Below are 19951 nucleotides of genomic sequence, written 5' to 3'. Positions count from 1 at the left end.
GTGGCAGTTGGGGTAATACTGATTATAACTGGGGATATAGACAGGCGGTGGAAGGAATACTTTGAGGACCTCCTTAATACCACTGACAAAGAAGAGTCTGGGGACAGCTCATTTTCTTTTCCTTTCAGGAATCAACTTAGCTGTGTGTAGCTTCTGGCTGAGCTTGCTGCTGTGTCCTGCTGATCTATGACAGGGCAGGACCAGCCCCACACAAGGAATACTTTATTCAAACTTGTCAGCTTCATTTTCCCATGCTGGGGATTTTTTCTTATTTGATCAATACTTGATTGTAATCTAAATCTAAGAAACCCACTGAACTGAAAGAAATCCACTTGTGAATATCTTTACAGTTTAATATTGGAACAAGCTGTCATACAAGAACAGAAACATGCTTCATTAGAATTCTTTGAATCCAAACTGTTTCCAAAAGGGTTTGTATAAAATTACAAAAAGGTCTGAACACCCCCTCAGACCCTCTGCCAGGGTTATCCTTATTGCTTTCCAATTAGCATAAGCATTATTTATTTTTAGGTTCAGAATTTCTAACAGTAGTTATTATGGTCCGTGAAAAACATGTCTTTTCTTTTTAAACTAAGCCTCCTGATAATGATGCTAATTAAAGTACTAGTGTAGTAGCAGCTGTCTGATTTTACAAAGAAAGATAAACCTATACTATGGGAAAAATATGAAGCAACTAAATGGGTTGCTTGATAGGACCAGATTTTAGAATCCCTAAAATAATTAGCACAAGTCTTGAATGGGTTGGGGGGGGGGGTGAGGTAGCATAACATAAGCAGCATGGAAAGTGATAGCAAAACAGCATCTGCAGACTGTTCAAGTTTCTTTTAAGTAGGGATGGGTATCGAAAACCGGTTCTTGTTGAGAACCGGTTCCCACTGTTTCAATTCCTTGGAATTGTTTGCCATTTTTGCAAACAATTTCCTTATCGATTCCAGTCACCCCGAATGATGTCACTACGTTGCGGAGCGTCATTTACCTGGCAGGAAACATGGCAGCGCAAACGCTAAAAAGTTTGGTCATACTTTACGAGAACAACAGGGCAACTTGCAATACTTGCATAGTAGATATTTCATTTAAGGGAGGAAACACTACGAATATGCAAAAGCATTTGCTCACAAAACACGCGATGACCTTAAATGAATGTCGTGATTTTAATTCCGCTCCAGACTCGTGAATCTCAACCCAGCAGCAGCGGTAACATTTGTACGTCCTCTCCCGTTAATGCAGCAGGTAAATAATCAACTAACAGTGCATATTATGTTAGTGTGATCTGCCTTATTACAAAACCTGCCATTACTGTGTGCTGCATTTAGGTGACCATGATGAGAGAGACAGACAGAGTCTGGCTGGCGCTCGCTGGCAGTTGTCGCTGCAGTCTACCGGTAGCGTCTCCTTTCAGGCCAGGATAGACGAATGTCACCGAGCAGTGACTAAGTTTGTGGTAAAAGGCTTGCACCCATTTGCCACAGCAGATGCCCTCAAATTTTCGGTAAGGGAATGTGTTTAATTGTAGGCAGGGACATTACTGGATATTCTTGTGTAATTGTTACAGAATAATTTATGTTATACTTTGTTATTGCTACAGAAGAATATTTATTTTATTATTTTACATTTACAATTTTTTTCCCCGGGGACCCTGTGACACCCCATTGAAGAGCCATAGACTGGATCTCTTAAGGATCTCTTAATATCTCACTGTTGGGTTTGTAAGGCCATGCTACTCCTAAATTTCTATCTTGTTCAAAGGGAAGATATAAAACAAAGTTCTAAGCTAATCAGCCTTAGTGTTCTCCTTTTTTTTAAAAGAATCAATAAGAGAATCGATAAAGAATTGAATCGTTAAACAGAATCGAAAATGGAATCTGAATCGTGAAAATCTTATCAATACCCATCCCTACTTTTAAGTGTTCTTTATTTTCTAGCATTGCCTTTCAACAAATGTTTCACAAAACATAAGAACCTGACAGTCAAAATCTCACCTGCTTTATACAGAATTCCATTCACATCTGAACCTCATTAACCTCTACCATCGAGAATATAGGGTAGGCTAAATAACACAGTCTAGACAAAGAAACAGGAATAAAATCATTTTTCCACTTAACAAACTCATTTACCCAACTAAACGGTGTGAAAAGTCAATCTCTTCACTTAATTTGACTCGTGAGGTTATTTTAAATGAAATAAACAATTTTACACAAAAGAAACAGCCCTTCATTTGGTTACACCCAATTGATATGATCAGTGACATCATATCCTATAAAATCAGGAAGTACTGGGGCGGCCATTCCCATATACCTGTTTCACATATAGGACCTGCACCAAGGAACACACAATGGTAAGTATAACCAAACTACATAAACAAATGAAAGATTCAAATCAACTAATGATGAAGTGACATTTCGCTTTAAGAACATTTGCAGAGATGTAATGAATAAATGGTAAATGGCCTGTATTTGTATAGCGCTTTATTTAGTCCCTAAGGACCCCAAAGTGCTTTACACTACATTCAGTCATCCACCCATTCACACACACATTCACACACTGGTGATGGCAAGCTACATTGTAGCCACAGCTGCCCTGGGGCGCACTGACAGAGGCGAGGCTGCCGGACACTGGCGCCACTGGGCCCTCTGACCACCACCAGTAGGCAAGAGGTGAAGTGTCTTGCCCAAGGACACAACGACTGAGACTGTCGGAGCAGGGGCTCGAACTGGCGACCTTCCGATTACAAGACGAACTGCCAACTCTTGAACCACGATCGCCTCAATATATAGACAATGCTACCACAAACAGACCCGGGATAGTATGTAGAGCCAAGGTTACATGTGCAGTGTCTACATTAAAGCTAGAGATGTGCTGATTGATACTGAAATATCGATTCCTCCGATACCAGTCATTTATGTTGTAGAATCGATTCTCACATTAAAATATTGATATTTTAGTAATTTAGGGTAAATTTGTAGTTTATCCTTAACAGGACTTACTTAGACTTAGATCCTCCCATGCCTTATGTGGCATATCGGGCGGCAAACGAACGCCACCAGGCTCGATCTTGTGCGCGGGCTTCAGCTTCTTCCAATGATATGTTCGATGTCTTTAGGTCTTGATGGACCTTCACCAGGTGTTGCGGGGATGTCCTCGTGGTCTTTTAATGCCCAGGGGTTGCCAGCACATCGCTGTTTTTGGAATCCATGCATCATCCATGCGGAGGATATGGCCGGCCAGTCGGAGTCTTTGGCATGCAACGATGTTGTGAAGTTTGACTGTGCCACTCCTTCGCAGGACCTCCTCGTTGGTGATGTGGTCGGTGTAGCGGATCTTCAGAATCCGGCGAAGACATCGCTGCTGGAAGACGTCGAGCTTGGTGTTGGTGCAGGCCGATACCTTCCAAGTCTCGCTGGCATAAATGGCAGTTGAGATCACGATCGAATTAAGCACGCGGAGTTTGATCTTGAGGGAGATGGTCGGGGAGAACCAGATCTTGTTCATCCTCCGAAATACCGCAGCTGCCTTTCCAGTGCGGCACTTGACATCCACCTCCGCGTTGCTGTCATGGGAAATCGCGCTACCGAGGTAAGTTCTCCACTTCTTCTAGCAGCTGTGTCCCGATGTAGATCCCCCGTCGTGGGTCCATGGAGCTGACATGCATGAGCTTCGACTTTTCAGAGCTGATCCTCAGGCCAGTTCCATTAACGGGAACACAATGGAAAGAAACTATATCATTTGGATTGTCTACATAGGAAGGAACTACTTCCTCTTCCGCCTTTCATAGTCATGTGCGAAATATGGCTGTATAAATGTGTTGCAGCCCCTTGGCGTGCACACTCACAACAATGGCTGCGCATAAATGGAGTCATGTGCGGACGTATTTTACATCCACAAACAGCCGAGGTGTGGTTTGCGATACATGTGGCAAAAAAGTAAGGTGTTGTGGCAGCTCCACTAACCTTGTCAAACACCTCAGAGTAAATCATATCACAGAATATGATGAGCGTATGTTGAGGCAAACTGAAGAGGAGGAGAGGAGAGGGACAGGACAGGTGCTGCTAGGGCGAGACAGACGTCTTTCACGGAGTCCTTTAGTGCCGCAGGCAGGCAACGTGTTCAAATAGCGCACAACTTCAGTTTTTTTATTTCTGTATGATGAATTCTGCATTATTAAGTGATAAGAACAATTAATTGAATGTCCTGTAATCATTATGACTCTATAATTTGAGATACAATAAAAGATACAATAAATAAAATAAGTTTTTGTACAAAGTATCAGTATCGGATCAGTATCGTCGATACCACCCTGAATTTTACTTGGTGTCGGATCGGAAAGGAAATCAGTGGTATCGCACATCACTAATTAAAGCATTACGATTGACTATAAGATAACAGAACACAAAATAACAGTATATGCAAGTGACAAATGGCATTCAGTCCAGCCACTTTGTCACAGGGTCGGTGAAGCAAGTTTTCTTTAACTGACCTTAGGTGTTTTCAGTAATGTAATTCTTCAGTTAGTTGAAGACTAATGTAAACCACCATTTGTCACGAATACGAAACATCATCAGTTGTGCACCCCCAACTCATTGGGTGTTTCAGCTGTTTATCACAATACACCCTCATTTACAGAGTATTTTCCAAAAGGTCTTTGGGATCATCAAGATGTTTTCTTCCAGACACATTCTTTTGGTGGAGTCATGAACACTGACTTCAACTGAGGCAAATGTTCTGGGGTCTTTTGTGAATTCTTGGATGAGTGATCACTGCACTCTTGGTCAGCTGGACACCCCTGGGAAGCTTCACCATGGTTCCATGTTTTCGCCATTTCTGGAAAGGGGAGCAATCACTTTTCACACAGGGCTTGAGCACTCTGATTGAATACTAGAGAAGCCTTTTTCCCATGAAATCTGTTTAAATCCCCCAAAACATTTCTTTAGAATCTTTTTGTTTATTTTGGCATTATCAAAGACAAGAGATAAGCATTCAAATCCAATATTAACTGAAACTGAGAATCTCTGAGCTGTTTCACCTGTTGGATGTCAGAATTTCCTTATCAGTTCTCTTATTGATTCTTATTAGGTTCTCACTGGTTCAGCTTTAAGAGTTACCACCATCTCTAAGCAGCATATAAAAGACGTTTTTTGCATCTTGCATGTGCATGCCACCCTGAACAACAAAGCACTGTATGATGAACAGTGTGTTTCTGTCCAACAGGGTACAAAGGTGCCATGGATTCAGATGAAAGGAGGATTGTTCTTGTGGGGAAGACGGGAGTGGGGAAGAGTGCAGCAGGAAACACAATCCTGGGGAGAGAGGCCTTTGAATCAGAACTGTCACCATCCTCTCTGACATCTGAATGCCATAAAGCAAAGGGGAATGTTGACGGTCGAAAGGTAGCTGTCAATGATACTCCAGGCCTTTTTGACACGAATTTCACTCAAGAAGAAGTATTGAATAGGATCAAGATGTGCATCTCTCTGTCTGCCCCTGGTCCTCATGCCTTCCTTGTGGTTCTTCAGCTGGGCAGGTTCACTCAGGAAGAGAAAGATACTGTTCAGATGATCCAGACCACCTTTGGTGAAGATGCAGCAAAATACACAATGGTGTTATTTACACATGGAGACCAGTTAAAGAAGCAAACCATTGAAAACTTTATTTCAGAAAGTCCTGATCTCATAGCCATCATTCGAAAGTGTGGTAACAGATACCATGTCTTCAACAATGAAATCAAAGATCCCAAACAAATCTCTCAGCTCCTGGACAAAATTGACAAGATGACTGCGGTTAATGGTGGAGGTTACTATACCGATGCAATGTTCATGAAAGCAGAGGCAGCCATAGAAAAGGAGAAAGAGCGACTCCTGAAGGAGATGGAAGCACAGAAGCAGAGAGAGCTTGATAAAGCTGTAGCAGCAATAGCTGTTGCAGCAGCCTGTGGTGCTGCCATTGGAGGTGTGCTTGGAATTGCAGGCGGTCCGATAGGTTTGGCAGTTGGAATTGCTGCTGGAGCAGCTGTTGGAGCTACAGTTGGTGCTTTAGCAGTGAGAGTCTCAGATTGCTGCCACATACAATGAAGATTTTGGAGGATTAAATTATTCCCCAGGAAAATTTTGGCAGTTTTGGTCAACTGCATCTCAAGAAACATTTTTGCACAAATAAAGAATACGACTTTCCTAATCACTTTTTAATACTTAGAGAAATAATTTGAACATGTACAAGTGAGAGATACTCAACTGTTAATAACTTCACTATTATTTGTAAATGATTACAATCACTAATGGAATATCAGTATCTATATAAATTCTGTTCTGGGAATATTTTGTATTTTTTTTGTCAGACTGGATTGAAAAAGTGTCATTCTAAGCAGTGTTGGTCAAGTTACTTGAAAAAAGTAATCGGATTACGCGTTACTGCCCATCTCTGATTCTAAGCTTGTTCAAGCACAAACATGAAACCAGCCAGTCATGCTGGTACGATATTCCACAACCTTGGACATGTGAGCTCTAGGAGAGATGTAGCTATCTATGTGAAATCTCTATACCAGCGGTCCCCAACCCCCGGGCCACGGACTGGTACAAGTCCGTGAGTCATTTGGTACCGGGCCGCGAGAGTTGAGACTTGGGTGTGAAATGTATGGTTTTCAGGGTTTTTATCGGTTTTTAGCGTAATTTTGTTATCGTTTTTTTCATTAACTCGGTTTTCCTGGGTCTTTTCACGTGTGTTATGAATAAATCTTCTTTTTTCGAGACCGGTACTAGTTTTATTTTGTTTGTATTTATCCGCAACTCCCTAAAGGCCGGTCCGTGAAAATATTGTCGGGCACAAATCGGTCCGTGGCGCAAAAAAGGTTGGGGACCGCAGGCCTCTATACTATTCTCTCTAATATTCTGGGGATTTTGCCTTGCTGTTGATCAACAATGGACTTGCACATTCAACTCAAAGTTCCTGATTAATTCTAATTAATTCTTTTGATGCTGGTGTTTGAAATGGAAGAAACTCATTTATTTTGAAATATGTGTCACCATTTAAATGACCTGAACCCAATTCAAAAATGTTCAGTGTTCATCTTTTGGACATGGATATACTGATATATGGTTGTTGTGTTTTGGCTATCGGTGATTGCCTTAGAGCAGGGGTCTAGTAAGGAAAAAAGATTTGCACTCACTTTTGCAGTTTTGTGTTATACAATATTTAAAATTTAAAAAACCCACTATATTTTCATAAATATTTGTCAGTGTATTTTTTGTTTTGTTTTTTTGTACTTCTCGAACACTTGAGTGGCCCTCCAATGAGATGACAGTGCTAGCAGTGGCCCCCAGCTCATTTGAGTTTCAGACCCCTGCCCTAGAGTGACTGTCTGCTCAACCTGGTATATAGGTGTATAGACATGTTTGTCTGGCAGTCTCTCTAAGGACTTCAACAGTAAAATCAAGGCTTGAACCTCACACAGACCTTTGAAGGGTTGTAAACACACACACACACACACACACACACACACACACACACACACACACACACAGTGTGTGTGTGTTATCCTGTATATATCGTACTTACTATTGTTTGAGTACTTGCGATTATTTTATTGTACTTTTTATATTTTACATTTATATTTATTATTTATCTTGCACCAAGGGAGTGGCACTCCAACTTCATTGTACTCTGTACAATGACAATAAAGGCTATTCTATTCTATTCTATTCTATTCTATACACACACAAATGTTTTAAAGAAATTGTAAGTCAGCATGTTCTTGTAGGGTGAAAACAAAACCTTTTAAATTAAGTTGCTTACATTGTGTCATTAGGGTTTTTGTATTTAAAGTTTCTTTTTTTCCATCTGGGTGTTCCAAATAGGTAAAAATACGATTTAAAAAAAGGGTCAGTAACGTAACCCTAGATTTGTTGTGGGTGGCCTGGTAGATAGAGGTTAAAATAAAAATGCTTATTTGCTAATGAGGGTCGGCACCAATTTATGCACTCATATTTTATTAGTTTATGGAGATTGTTTTTTCAGTCTCTTAGAATTGGGTGCTTGACAGTCTAGAAAGGCCAGCTTTTATCTTACACTGTGATGGTGAGCAAATAACTTGTACACTGTACAATCTACACTAAAGTTCAATATTTTATACAATGACGGCAGAAAAAGAAAAAAAAACTGAAAAAGAAAAAAGATGTTCCTATGTTTTATGTCTGCAGGTTCTAGGAAGCAGAAGAAGAGTGATGAACTACGAATTATTTTGGTGGGAAAAACAGGAGGAGGGAAGAGTGCAACAGGAAACAGCATCTTAGGAAGAAAAGATTTTCAGTCTGAACTAGAGATGGCACGATACCACTTTTTTATGTCCGATACCGATACCGATATCATAAATTTGGATATCTGCCGATACCGATATGAATCCGATATAGTGTTTTTTAATCAACAAAACTGTTTTTTTTAAATATCTTGCTGCATTTTGTATAAGTTCATACTCAAGTTTAAAACAACAACTACACTAAAGCTATTCTGTTATACCTGTATGCAAAACAAAATATTTCATAGTTCAGCAATACTGATCAATCTAATAAACTTAAACCTACACCATCCTCCCTATTCTGGTATTTTAAAGAGTACTTAGCGTAAATATTAAGCAACCTAACTAATAGGGTTCCAACTCCCAGCAACAACAAAAATAAATAAATAAAAAATAGGGAACCACCCCTCATGCTCCACCTCATGATGCTTAATCGACGTAATCAACCTTAATTTGATGCAGTGTGAAAAAAAATGCACAGAAATCAATTATTTTTCAAGAAATATTAAATAGATTCAACATCTTTCTTCAACAAAATTGCAGACTGCACAGATGGTACCTTCCCAAAGGAAAAAGTACTATATCTTACTAGGGTATATATATTAGACTTAATAGTCACTATATACAGTAATTGACTTCTATTCCTTTTACATCAAATTAAAACTTTGGGTGTCAGATAATTATTTATTAAAAGCTAGACATTTTAAATGAGAATAAGAAAGAAAAGTATGTCTTTGTGCCCCCTTTTCCCTGTTCATGCCCTATCGGCCCCCCTGGCTAAACTTTGCTAGATCCGCCCCTGCACAGTTACAAGCCGTCAGCTACGTAGAAAAAGATCCTGGAGTAGAAAGTAATATTAAATAAATTCTAACAACAGCTTATCAAGCTTAAACGTGTTGCTGTTGTTTATCCGCTGGTTTCCTCTTTCTGGTGCAAAGTGGGCCAAGGGCAAACAAGAGAGACGGACTCACGACAGAAAAGCCGATCAGCTGATCATTAAGCAGTTTCATGATTGAAGTAGCAGCAAGAAGAGGCAGTCGCTCGTTAAGCTTAACGCAGGAATGCTTTACAAACATTCAGAGATGGACTTACACACTTGCTTTACTTCTCTCGGGGATAACTTTGTCGGAGATGAAATGCCGGGTTGCTAGCGAAGCTCCAAATGCTATCCAGACCACCGACAGATCCCGCATGCCACAGCCGCTCTATCACGTGATGCATACTGCTCCGACGTGCTAACGTTCTGAGGCGAGTTACGGCGTGTTGCAAGTTTTGTGAGGTGCTTTCGTGATATTTAATGGATCGGATTACATTTTTTATTTTTCTCCGATATCCGATCCAGTAATTTAGGTCAGTATCGGACCGATACCGATACGTAATATCGGATCGGTCCATCTCTAGTCTGAACTGTCCCCATCGTCCTGGACATCTGAGTGCAAGAGAGCTCAGGGAGATGTGGAAGGTCGAAAGGTGACCATCATTGACACTCCTGGGGGTATTTGACAATAATGTGACTGAAGAAGAAGTGTTAAAAAAATTAAAATATCTATTTCTCTGTCTGCTTCTGGCCCTCATGCCTTCCTGATGGTCCTAAAGCTTGGTAGGTTCACACAAGAAGAGGAAGACACTGTGAAGATGATTCAAAGTACTTTTGGTAAAGAGGCAGCCAAATACTCGCTAGTTCTGTTCACACATGGAGACAAACTAAAGAAACAAACTACTGAAAATTTCATCTCAAAAAATTAACGACTTCAAGAGCTCATTGAGGGTGTCTATGGCAGATATCATGTCTTCAATAACGAAGTGGAAGACCCAGAACAAATCAGGCAGCTTCTAGAGAAAATTGACAGAATGACTGTGGAGAATTGTGGGGGTCACTACACAGTAAACATGTTGAAAAAGGCAAAGAAGGCCTCAAAGAAAGAGAAACAGAGACTTGCAAAGGAACGAAAGGATGAAGAGCAACAGAGAAAGAACAACCTAAAGGCTGAAGTCAAAAGAGAAATGAATTTAACAGGACAGTCAGTGAAGCATGCAACATGTCTGTTGCAATAAGAAATTCTAACTTCATAGAAGCAAAAAACTATTGCCTAGTTTAATGTATTACTTTTATAATATTGCTTTTTGGCTGTAGACTATTGGATAATCCAAATTGCCACTAGGTGTGAATGTGCGAGTGAATGTGAGTGTGAATGGTTGTCTGTCCCTATGTGTTAGCCCTGCGACAGACTGGCGACCTGTCCAGGGTGTACCCCGCCTTTCGCCCTATGACAGCTGGGATAGGCTCCAGCGCCCCCCGCGACCCTGAAAAGGATAAGCGGAAGCGAATGGATGGATGGATGGCTGTAGACTATGTTGTTAACTTGTTTTAGTCAGAGCCAACTTTGCTTAACAAAGCATTATCTACATTGCCAAAAGTATTAGCTCATCTGCTTTACCACGCATATAAATGTGAGTGACATTTTATTTTTAATTCATTAAAATATGATTTAATATGTAGGTTTAATATGATGTTAGCCCACCCTTTGCAGCTACAACAGGATTAGTTCTTCTGGAAAGGCTTTCCACAAGGTTTAGGAGTGTGTTTATTGGAATTTTTGACCAGAAGCGCACTTTTCACAATCTTCCTCACCAAACTCACTTAATCATGTCTTTATGCACTGTAAAATGTAATATTGTGTTTAATTAAAAATATTAAATAAGCTGAACTCAATTTTTATCAATTTGTTATTAGAACTCAATTTAAATAAGTTACAAGTACTTTTTATGCAAAACGCTGATAAACTCAATTTATTTGAGTTGTCTTAACTTAGAAAAACTAAATAAGCTGGAAGTTTTGCTTCTCAGTGCGGAAGGATGAAAGATGTGTTTTGAAAATGCCACGTCACTACCGTCCTCCTCCCTCTTGGATCAGTCCGCATGTTCATTGTGCCAGCATTTGTTATGGAATATGTTGAGCAAACCTGGAGAAGCGTCAGCTCAAGAGATTATTGTCATTGCTGTGAATCTTTACCTGATACACTGACTTGGTGAGTAAATGTTTACTCTTATTCAAACTGATTTTGTGGCTTCTCTTAGTTTAGCAGCAAGTTTATAATCTTGCTAGCTAGTTAGTGTTAGCCTAGCGTTGCTGTTGCCGCTGGGCTCATGTTACTTAAAAATTAACACACCCTTAAAAACCTTACATAAAACTATGTCGGTGAAATTTTCTGTTGATTGTTTGAAATAAAAAAGTGAGATAAGAGCCCAGACAAAATTCTTCGGGAGGTGCAGCCATTAGGGGTGTGGTGTGGGGGGTATTTTCAATCCATAGCCATAACTAACTAACTAACTAATTATATATATCATGTTTAACCTGAGTAGCAAAAGACCGCAGGGGGTTGAAAACAATAAGCCAGGAGTTAGCTGTGCTCATGGACTCTATCAAGCCTTGACCTCCCGGTCAGCTATCGCGCTGGTGGATAACAGAGCTCTCCGAAAACGTGGAAGCACTTTTGCAAATATGTGATATTTTGATAAATTAAGTAGATATTAGAGCATTACACAGCTACATTCTCGCCTGAAAATATCTTAAAAGGTTATTTTGTGACCCAGAAAGGGTAGTCTGGGGAAAAGGAGGATGGCATTTGTCGGCTGCGGTTGTCGGAGCCTGTGCGTACTTATTGGCCAATGGCGGAGGAGCGCGGCTAAAAAACTTATTACTTTTTCTGAGTCACAAAATAAACTTTTAAGATGTTTTCAGGCGAGAATGTAGCTGTGTAAAGTTCAAATATCTGCTCGATTTATCAAGACATCACATATTTGCAAAAATGCTCAGACGTTTTCGGAGACGTCCATTTTTTTCATGCTTTGTGGCAGCTTTTGAACATCTGTGGCATCTATTAATGTCAAATCTAGCCTTTATTTAACAACATAAGCAAACTCCATGTTACAATGATTGCACAGTCATTAAGGATCAAATCAGTTTCTGAAAAATGTTCTGTTTTTTCTCCCTCTGCTTGCTTCTTACTGTCTTTGAGGCTCGGGACCAGTACTCCTGCTGTTGGACAGAAAGACATCAACTCAGTGGTAAGTATTTTGGTTTTCCAATATATTAGCAACTGTCAGTGACATTTATAATAATCAGGCTGAACTTTAATCATACTTTAGATCAGCCTGTTTTACTTATTGTTTTATTTGTGCTTTGGTTTGGGGAAGTTGTTTCTTTACTGATCTTTTCCTGTCTTCTGTTATTAGACTTGAGATATGACTGCGCGATGCTGTTGCTGGTGACTCCAGTTAATTCTACAAGACATGCTGTGTAAGTAAACAAACAACAACAGTTTGGTCTGCATTTCTTGAAAGATCACATCCCCCAAACTTAGTTTAGAGGGTCTACACTGTATATAGTGAAGTCTGCAAGTTTTCTAACAACAAAATTTGTTTTGTGCCCAAATCATTTTGCACATCATTAGAATGAAAGTTATTGGCCATGTTTGCATAGCCCTTTTTAAAATGATGCTTTCATGACATTATTGTGTGTTGGGTGGTGGTCAGGGCTATCCAGACTGACAATTGGGACACTGAATGTCACCTCTCCGGTGGGGAGGGAGCCTGAGATTGTCTAAATTTGAGTCTGTTTATACCAAATGCAGAAAAAATGTTTTAAGAAAGCAATTAAGTTCATGTTCCAAAAAATATGATTGTTTGCTTGCAGGACAACAGGAGAGATGAGTCCTCCGTCACAGATGGTGTGGTCAGTGAAGATGGTCGCCTGCAGGTTCAAGCTCATTGCATCTCCAACCCACATCCAGTGACACTGTACTTAAGGGAAGTTAAAGACTTTCTTCTGCACCTACATTTGGATCACCTCGATCCATGATAGTCATTCAGGCAGTAATGCCTGGACTGGAAACAAGCCATCCTTAAAATATTACAACATTCCAGCTCATGTGTTGGAATGCAAAACAAATGTGTTGTTTAAATCAGAGACTGCACTTGTGACAGAACAACAAATATTTTATTTTGATTATATAAGTAATGTAAGTACAAAACAAACTTGTGGTAGGCCTAAACTTATTTTCAGAATAATTACATCTGAGACTTTGTTTCATTGTAAGATTACAACAGTGATGGCAATATAATTGTTTGTTGTTCAGCAGAACAGTGTCCAGTATGTTGGCTGTTATACTTTGTTGTGTTCGAAAATAAAAGTTGGGCTGATTTTAACATCGTTACAAAAAGTGTTGTTAATTATTTTTAATCATATTCAGGTTACCACAAATTGTTTTTTCATTTAGTTGAACTTGAAATGTTTGTCAGTAGGTAAACAATTAGTATTGTACAGTCAGTATCAAGTTATTCTTAATACTGTAGACTTGCACTGTATAAGTTGTCCTAACAGTCATCTTAAGTAAGCTTTACTTAGTTTTGTTCAGGCAACGAGTTTCCTTAATTTTTTTGAGTTCTGGGAACTAACAAGGCTGTATAGTGTACTCAAAATGAGTAAGTTGCCCTAACTTGGTCATCTTACGTAAACTTGATCCAATTTTCTTGAGTTCTGGGAACAAATGAGCTTGTACAGAGTACTCAAAATAAATAAGTTGTTCTAATTTAGTCATTTTTAGCTAAGCTTTACTCAATTTTTTTGAGGCAACGAGTTTCCTCAATTTTTTTGAGTTCTGGGAACTAATTAGATTTTACAGTGTGGACCTTGCTTTGTGCACTGGTAAAGAGGCAAACTACAAACTGTTTACACAATGCTTGGAGCATAAAATTGTCCAAAATGTCTTCGTATGTTGAAGCTTTAAAAGCTTCTTTCACTGGAACTAACTCCTGAAAAATAACTCTACACATAACTCCCCAACAATAAAACTACACTTGGCACTGTGCAGTCAGACAAGTACCATTTTCCTGGCAATGACCAAACCTAGACTCGTCCTTTGGATTGCCAGACACAGAAGTGTGATCGTGACTGTAGAGAACACATCTCCACTCCTCTAGAGCAGCGGTCCCCAACCTATTTTGCGCCACGGACCGGTTTATGCCCGACAATATTTTCATGGACCGGCCTTTAAGGTGTCGCGGATAAATACAACAAAATAAAACTAGTACCGGTAGAAGATTTATTCATAACACACGTGAAAAGACCCAGGAAAACCAAGTAAACGATAAAAACGATAACAAAATAACTCTGAAAACCGATAAAAACCCTGAAAACTATATATTTCACACCTGAGCCTCAACTCTCGCGGCCCGGTACCAAACGACCGGGGGTTGGGGACCGCTGCTCTAGAGTACAGTGGTGGCATGCTTTAGACCACGGATGCAGGTATGGTATGGATGCAGCTGCTGCCAAGGAAATCCATTGCTTGAGGCTCTCTACACACTGTTCTTGAGCTAATCTGAAGGCCACATGGAGTTTGGAAGTCTGTAGCAATTGATTCTGCAGAAAGTTGGTGACTTATGTGCACTAGACCCCCACTTTGTGATCTGTTTGTTATAATATTATATACTATATATATTAATGTTATAAAATTTGTTATAATATTACTACCTAGGGCTGCCACGATTAGTCGACTAGTCACGATTACGTCGACTATCAAAATTGTCGACGACTGATTTAATAGTCGACACGTCGTTTGAAGCTTTGTAAGATCACAAAAGACGCAAGAATAAGTAGTAGGATTTAAGAGTGTAATAACGGACTGAAACAGAAGATGGCAGCACTGCATGTACAAGGATGCCAGCTGCTGTTAAACCCCGAAGAAGAAGCTGTGTCACAGAATTCATAGCGCGGCCCTGCTCAGTTTCCAACAATGGCGGCAGCTAGTTAGTTTTATTATTACTCTTATTATTCTTTCTGGGTCACAAAATAAACTTTTAACATATTTTCAGGCGAGAATGTAACTGTATAAACCTCAAATATCTGCTCAGTTTATCAAGACACCACATATTTTCAAAAGCGCTCTGACGTTTTCGGAGACGTCTGTTACCCACTAGCTGGATAGCTAGCCGGGGGCAAGGCTCACTAGAGCCCGTGAGAACACCGGACTCCCAACAAATCGTTTTCAAACCCAGCGCCGTCTTTCGCTACTCAGGTTAAATATATGTAAGTCAATTAGATAACTTAAAAATGTTATTGTTTGGCTTTTTTTTGTATTTTATTTGTTCCTGAGTAAATCGGTTTGGCTGAGATTAAAGTTATAGTTTTTACACAGATGGATAAACGTCAAGCAGACAACTGATTATCAGAAGTGTGAGATGCTGGAGAATATACTCCGGTGTCCTGTTATATTTTAGATAGCAAGGAGTTTATTAAACTTCACCGAAACAATCTGCAAATTTCATTAAAATTTAATAAACTATCATCTTGTCTTTATTTTTAGTTAGCACAGACCTTACACACTTAAAGCTGTAAGCTAATGATAGTTATATAAGAGCAGATGCATGCTTGTGCAGTAAGCTGTACGTTTTAGGTCCAGTGGATGCATGATCTGATTAGTCAACTAATCGCAAAAATAATCGGTGACTAGTCGACTATCAAAATAATCGTTTGTGGCAGCCCTATTACTAACACATGACTGTGGAATATTTAGTTGTCATGGTCCGGGTGAGTGCTGGGATTTTCCACTGGAGCGTGGTCACCACCCCTGGGCGGAGTCACCCTGCACTTGCATTACCACACACCTGCGAGCAACTGAGCTGCCGGCATTTAAGACCAGCATTCACCACTACTTGCCGCCAAGTGATCTGCTAACCTCAGTTAGTGTCATCCGTCACAGGTCTTGTTAAATTTTAGAGGTCGTTATTCTGCCCTCATTAGGGTGGTTTCTAGCTTGACAGATAGCTAACAGGGCCACAATAAACATCCGGGAGTCCGGAAATCCCATAGACGGGCTAACGTGTTAGCATCGCGGCCATTTCTCACACAAAACTCTAAACTGCTACGCATAACTATCGCGGGAAAGCTTACACAACATATAGCAACTACTTACAGGCATGTGCTCTCTCAGGCTCAGCAAGAAAAAGTGAACAAAAAGTGGAACTGCTTGAAGAAGGTGTCTTCCAGAAACTGGCAGTAGGACTGGGAGTTGAGTTTGACTCCATCCTCAACCCGAAAAGGCCCCACAAGCTCATCTTTGATGATACCAGCCCAAACCAGTACTCCACCTCCACCTTGCTGGCGTCTGAGTCGGACTGGAGCTCTCTGCCCTTTACCAATCCAGCCACGGGCCCATCCATCTGGCCCATCAAGACTCACTCTCATTTCATCAGTCCATAAAACCTTAGAAAAATCAGTCACAGAGATATTTCTTGGCCCAGTCTTGACGTTTCAGCTTGTGTGTCTTGTTCAGTGGTGGTCGTCTTTCAGCCTTTCTTACCTTGGCCATGTCTCTGAGTATTGCACACCTTGTGCTTTTGGGCACTCCAGTGATGTTGCAGCTCTGAAATATGGCCAAACTGGTGGCAAGTGGCATCTTGGCAGCTGCACGCTTGACTTTTCTCAGTTCATGGGCAGTTATTTTGCGCCTTGGTTTTTCCACACGCTTCTTGAGACCCTATTGACTATTTTGAATGAAACGCTTGATTATTCGATGATCACGCTTCAGAAGCTTTGCAATTTTGAGACTGCTGCATCCCTCTGCAAGATATCTCACTATTTTTGACTTTTCTGTGCCTGTCAAGTCCTTCTTTTGACCCATTTTGCCAAAGGAAAGGACGTTGCCTAATAATTATGCACACCTGATATAGGGTGTTGATGTCATTAGACCACACCCCTTCTCATTACAGAGATGCACATCACCTAATATGCTTAATTGGTAGTAGGCTTTCGAGCCTATACAGCTTGGAGTAAGACAACATGCATGAAGAGGATGATGTGGACAAAATACTCATTTGCCTAATAATTCTGCACTCCCTGCACTGTTCTTGCCTGTGTACGCTCATCTACCTTTGTCAAATCTCCCTCCAGGATCTTAGCACAGGATCTGACTTTCTGGATGAGCTTTGCTATGCCACATACAAGTGTCTTCCAGCTGGAAAAACGCTCGAACCTGTGTGAACCAAGCTGTCTTTCAGAAGCTCCTGTAGCAAAGGTTGCTATCAGTGGACGCACATCTGCATCCCCGTCTGGTTCAACGAGCTCAAAGAACTCTGGTGGGGTAAGTGCAACTCGCTCGTCGTTTTCAAGAAATGATCGGCCCAGAAAACCAGTTTGTATCTCTCAACAGTGCAGCTGGAACTGGTCTGGTACCATGGTCAGCAGGATTGTGTTCTGAACTGACAAAGTGCCACTGTTCAGGCTGTGAAGACTTCCGGATGCGTGCTACTCTGTTAGCAACATACACATAAAACCTCCGGTTGGTGTTGCAGATGTAGCCCAGCACAACTCTGGAGTCAGTGTAAAACTTCACTGTGTGGATTTCCACATCTAGCCCATCCCTCAAGATATCGGCCAGCTCAACTGCTAGTACAGCCGCACAAAGCTCTAGACGGGGCACAGTATGGGAATTTAGATTCCCCCATGCAGAATCCTACAAGACAGTGTCCTTCATCATAAACTGCCCTGAGGTAGGCAACTGCCAGAGATGGCCATGGTGGACGCGTCGCAAAAGACACATAACTCTCTGTGCCGTGTGGAAAGCAGGGGAAACAGGTAGGTATGGCCTTGGTATGTGAAGTTACTTGAGTGCCTTCAGTGAGTCTCTCCAAGACTTCCACTTTTACAGCAGGTATTGGGGCGTCCCAATTGCAATGCTCAATGCATAGCTCTCTGAATAAAGCCTTGCCTTGGACTACTTATAGGACCCGCAAACCACAATGAGTCAAAAATGCTGTTAACTGTGGAGAGAATACCTCTACGGGTAAAAGGCTTCTCCTCCTGAGAGACAAGAAAGGTAAAGCTGTCGGTTTGAAGGTGCCAGTTGAGACCTAAGCTTCTCTGCATAGGCAACAGATCCACACCTAGCTCTAGGTCATTCAGCTCTTTAGCACATTCCTCAGGTGGAAACGCCTCCACTACTATGTTGTGGTTGGAAGCTATCTTATGTAGCCGTATGTTGGAATCAGCTAACATTTCCTTGGTTTCCTTCAGGACTTGGATGGCGTTCTCATTGGTGGAGAAGGAAGCAAGACCATCGTCCACGTAAAAGTTCTTTAGAACAAACTGCTTTGCTTCTGCACTCTGGTCTTCCTGTCCTTGCAGAGCTGCTCTTCTCAAGCCGTATATGGCAACAGCGCGAGAGGGGCTGTTGCCGAATACGTGCACGGTCATCCTATACTCCGTGATGCGCTTGGTGGGGTCATTGTCCTCAAACCAGAGGAAATATAGGAAGTCCCGGTGATCATGGCAGACTTTGAAACAATAGAACATCTGTTCTATGTCTGCTGCCACCACTACAGGTTCCTTGCGGAAGTGAATGAGGACTCCTAAAAGTGTGCAGCAAGAGTACTGACAGGGACTAGAAAGAGAGAGCATATTTCTCCTGTTTTGGCTTCCCTTCATTGGCTTCCTGTTAAGTCCAGAATTGAATTCAAAATCCTGCTCCTCACATACAAGGTCTTAAATAATCAGGCCCCATCTTATCTTAATGACCTTGTAGTACCATATCACCCTATTAGAGCACTTCGCTCTCACACTGCAGGCCTACTTGTTGTTCCTAGAGTATTTAAAAGTAGAATGGGAGGGAGAGCCTTCAGTTTTCAGGCCCCTCTTCTATGGAACCAGCTTCCAGTTTGGATTCAGGAGACAGACACTATCTCTACTTTTAAGATTAGGCTTAAAACTTTCCTTTTTGCTAAAGCATATAGTTAGGGCTGGACCAGGTGACCCTGAATCCTCCCTTAGTTATGCTGCAATAGACGTAGGCTGCCGGGGGATTCCCATGATGCATTGAGTTTTTCCTTTCCAGTCACCTTTCTCACTCACTATGTATTAATAGACCTCTCTGCATTGAATCATATCTGTTATTAACCTCTGTCTCTCTTCCACAGCATGTCTTTATCCTGTCTTCCTTCTCTCACCCCAACCGGTCGCAGCAGATGGCCCCGCCCCTCCCTGAGCCTGGTTCTGCCGGAGGTTTCTTCCTGTTAAAAGGGAGTTTTTCCTTCCCACTGTTGCCAAAGTGCTTGCTCATAGGGGGTCATAGGGGGTCATATGATTGTTGGGTTTTTCTCTGTATCTATGAAGCGCCTTGAGGCGACTTTTGTTGTGATTTGGCGCTATATAAATAAAATTGAATTGAATTGAATTGAATTGAATAGCTTGCTCGAACCATACCTGAACGTCTGTACTCTATTTACAGTGACTCTGACCCTTGCCCCGGACCCAGTTTGAGTCTCCCTCCAGCCCAATCCCTGGAACAGCTGTTTCCACTGACCAACAACCAGATTGCTTACTTAGCCCAGGCTGCTTAAAACCCCTTTGGTTTAATTGTGGCATTTAGCACTTGTTAAACTCACATTCCAGTTTCCTGATTGTGAACACTTACTGAGAAAATAAACGTTGTCACTGAAACTACTTACGTGCTGTTCGGCGCCCAGCATTTGGGTCCTTTCCCTTTTGAGGCGGCCTCGGCCTCCGTCTCCATCTTTATTCTGACCTTAGCGCCAGTTTGTTCTTCTACCCATTATTCCCTGCAGTATTTCCGAGTCCAAAGCGCTATGTTT

At 41.2% G+C, this 19951-nt stretch overlaps 1 protein-coding gene and 1 long non-coding RNA gene across 2 annotated transcripts; both read left to right on the top strand.

The window, feature by feature from the left end:
• The first annotated feature begins 4349 nt into the window (after nucleotides 1-4349).
• Nucleotides 4350-6175, top strand: LOC120744638 (GTPase IMAP family member 9-like). Its single transcript, XM_040049152.1, has one exon. It carries the CDS (start codon nucleotides 5241-5243, stop codon nucleotides 6084-6086), a length of 846 nt encoding a protein of 281 aa, XP_039905086.1. The 5' UTR covers nucleotides 4350-5240; the 3' UTR covers nucleotides 6087-6175.
• Nucleotides 6176-11227: 5052 nt separating this feature from the next.
• Nucleotides 11228-13244, top strand: LOC120744651. The gene is made up of 4 exons (XR_005698421.1): nucleotides 11228-11331; nucleotides 12322-12370; nucleotides 12539-12602; nucleotides 12999-13244. It is a non-coding gene; the product is annotated as an uncharacterized LOC120744651 (long non-coding RNA).
• The last annotated feature ends 6707 nt before the right edge of the window (nucleotides 13245-19951 follow it).

Source organism: Simochromis diagramma, unplaced genomic scaffold, assembly GCF_900408965.1.
Source record: "Simochromis diagramma unplaced genomic scaffold, fSimDia1.1 OVJJ01000426.1, whole genome shotgun sequence".
Classification (NCBI taxonomy): Eukaryota; Metazoa; Chordata; class Actinopteri; order Cichliformes; family Cichlidae; genus Simochromis; species Simochromis diagramma.
The sequence above is the reverse complement of the archived record's forward strand: the minus strand, read 5'-3'. Positions and strand labels throughout refer to the sequence as shown.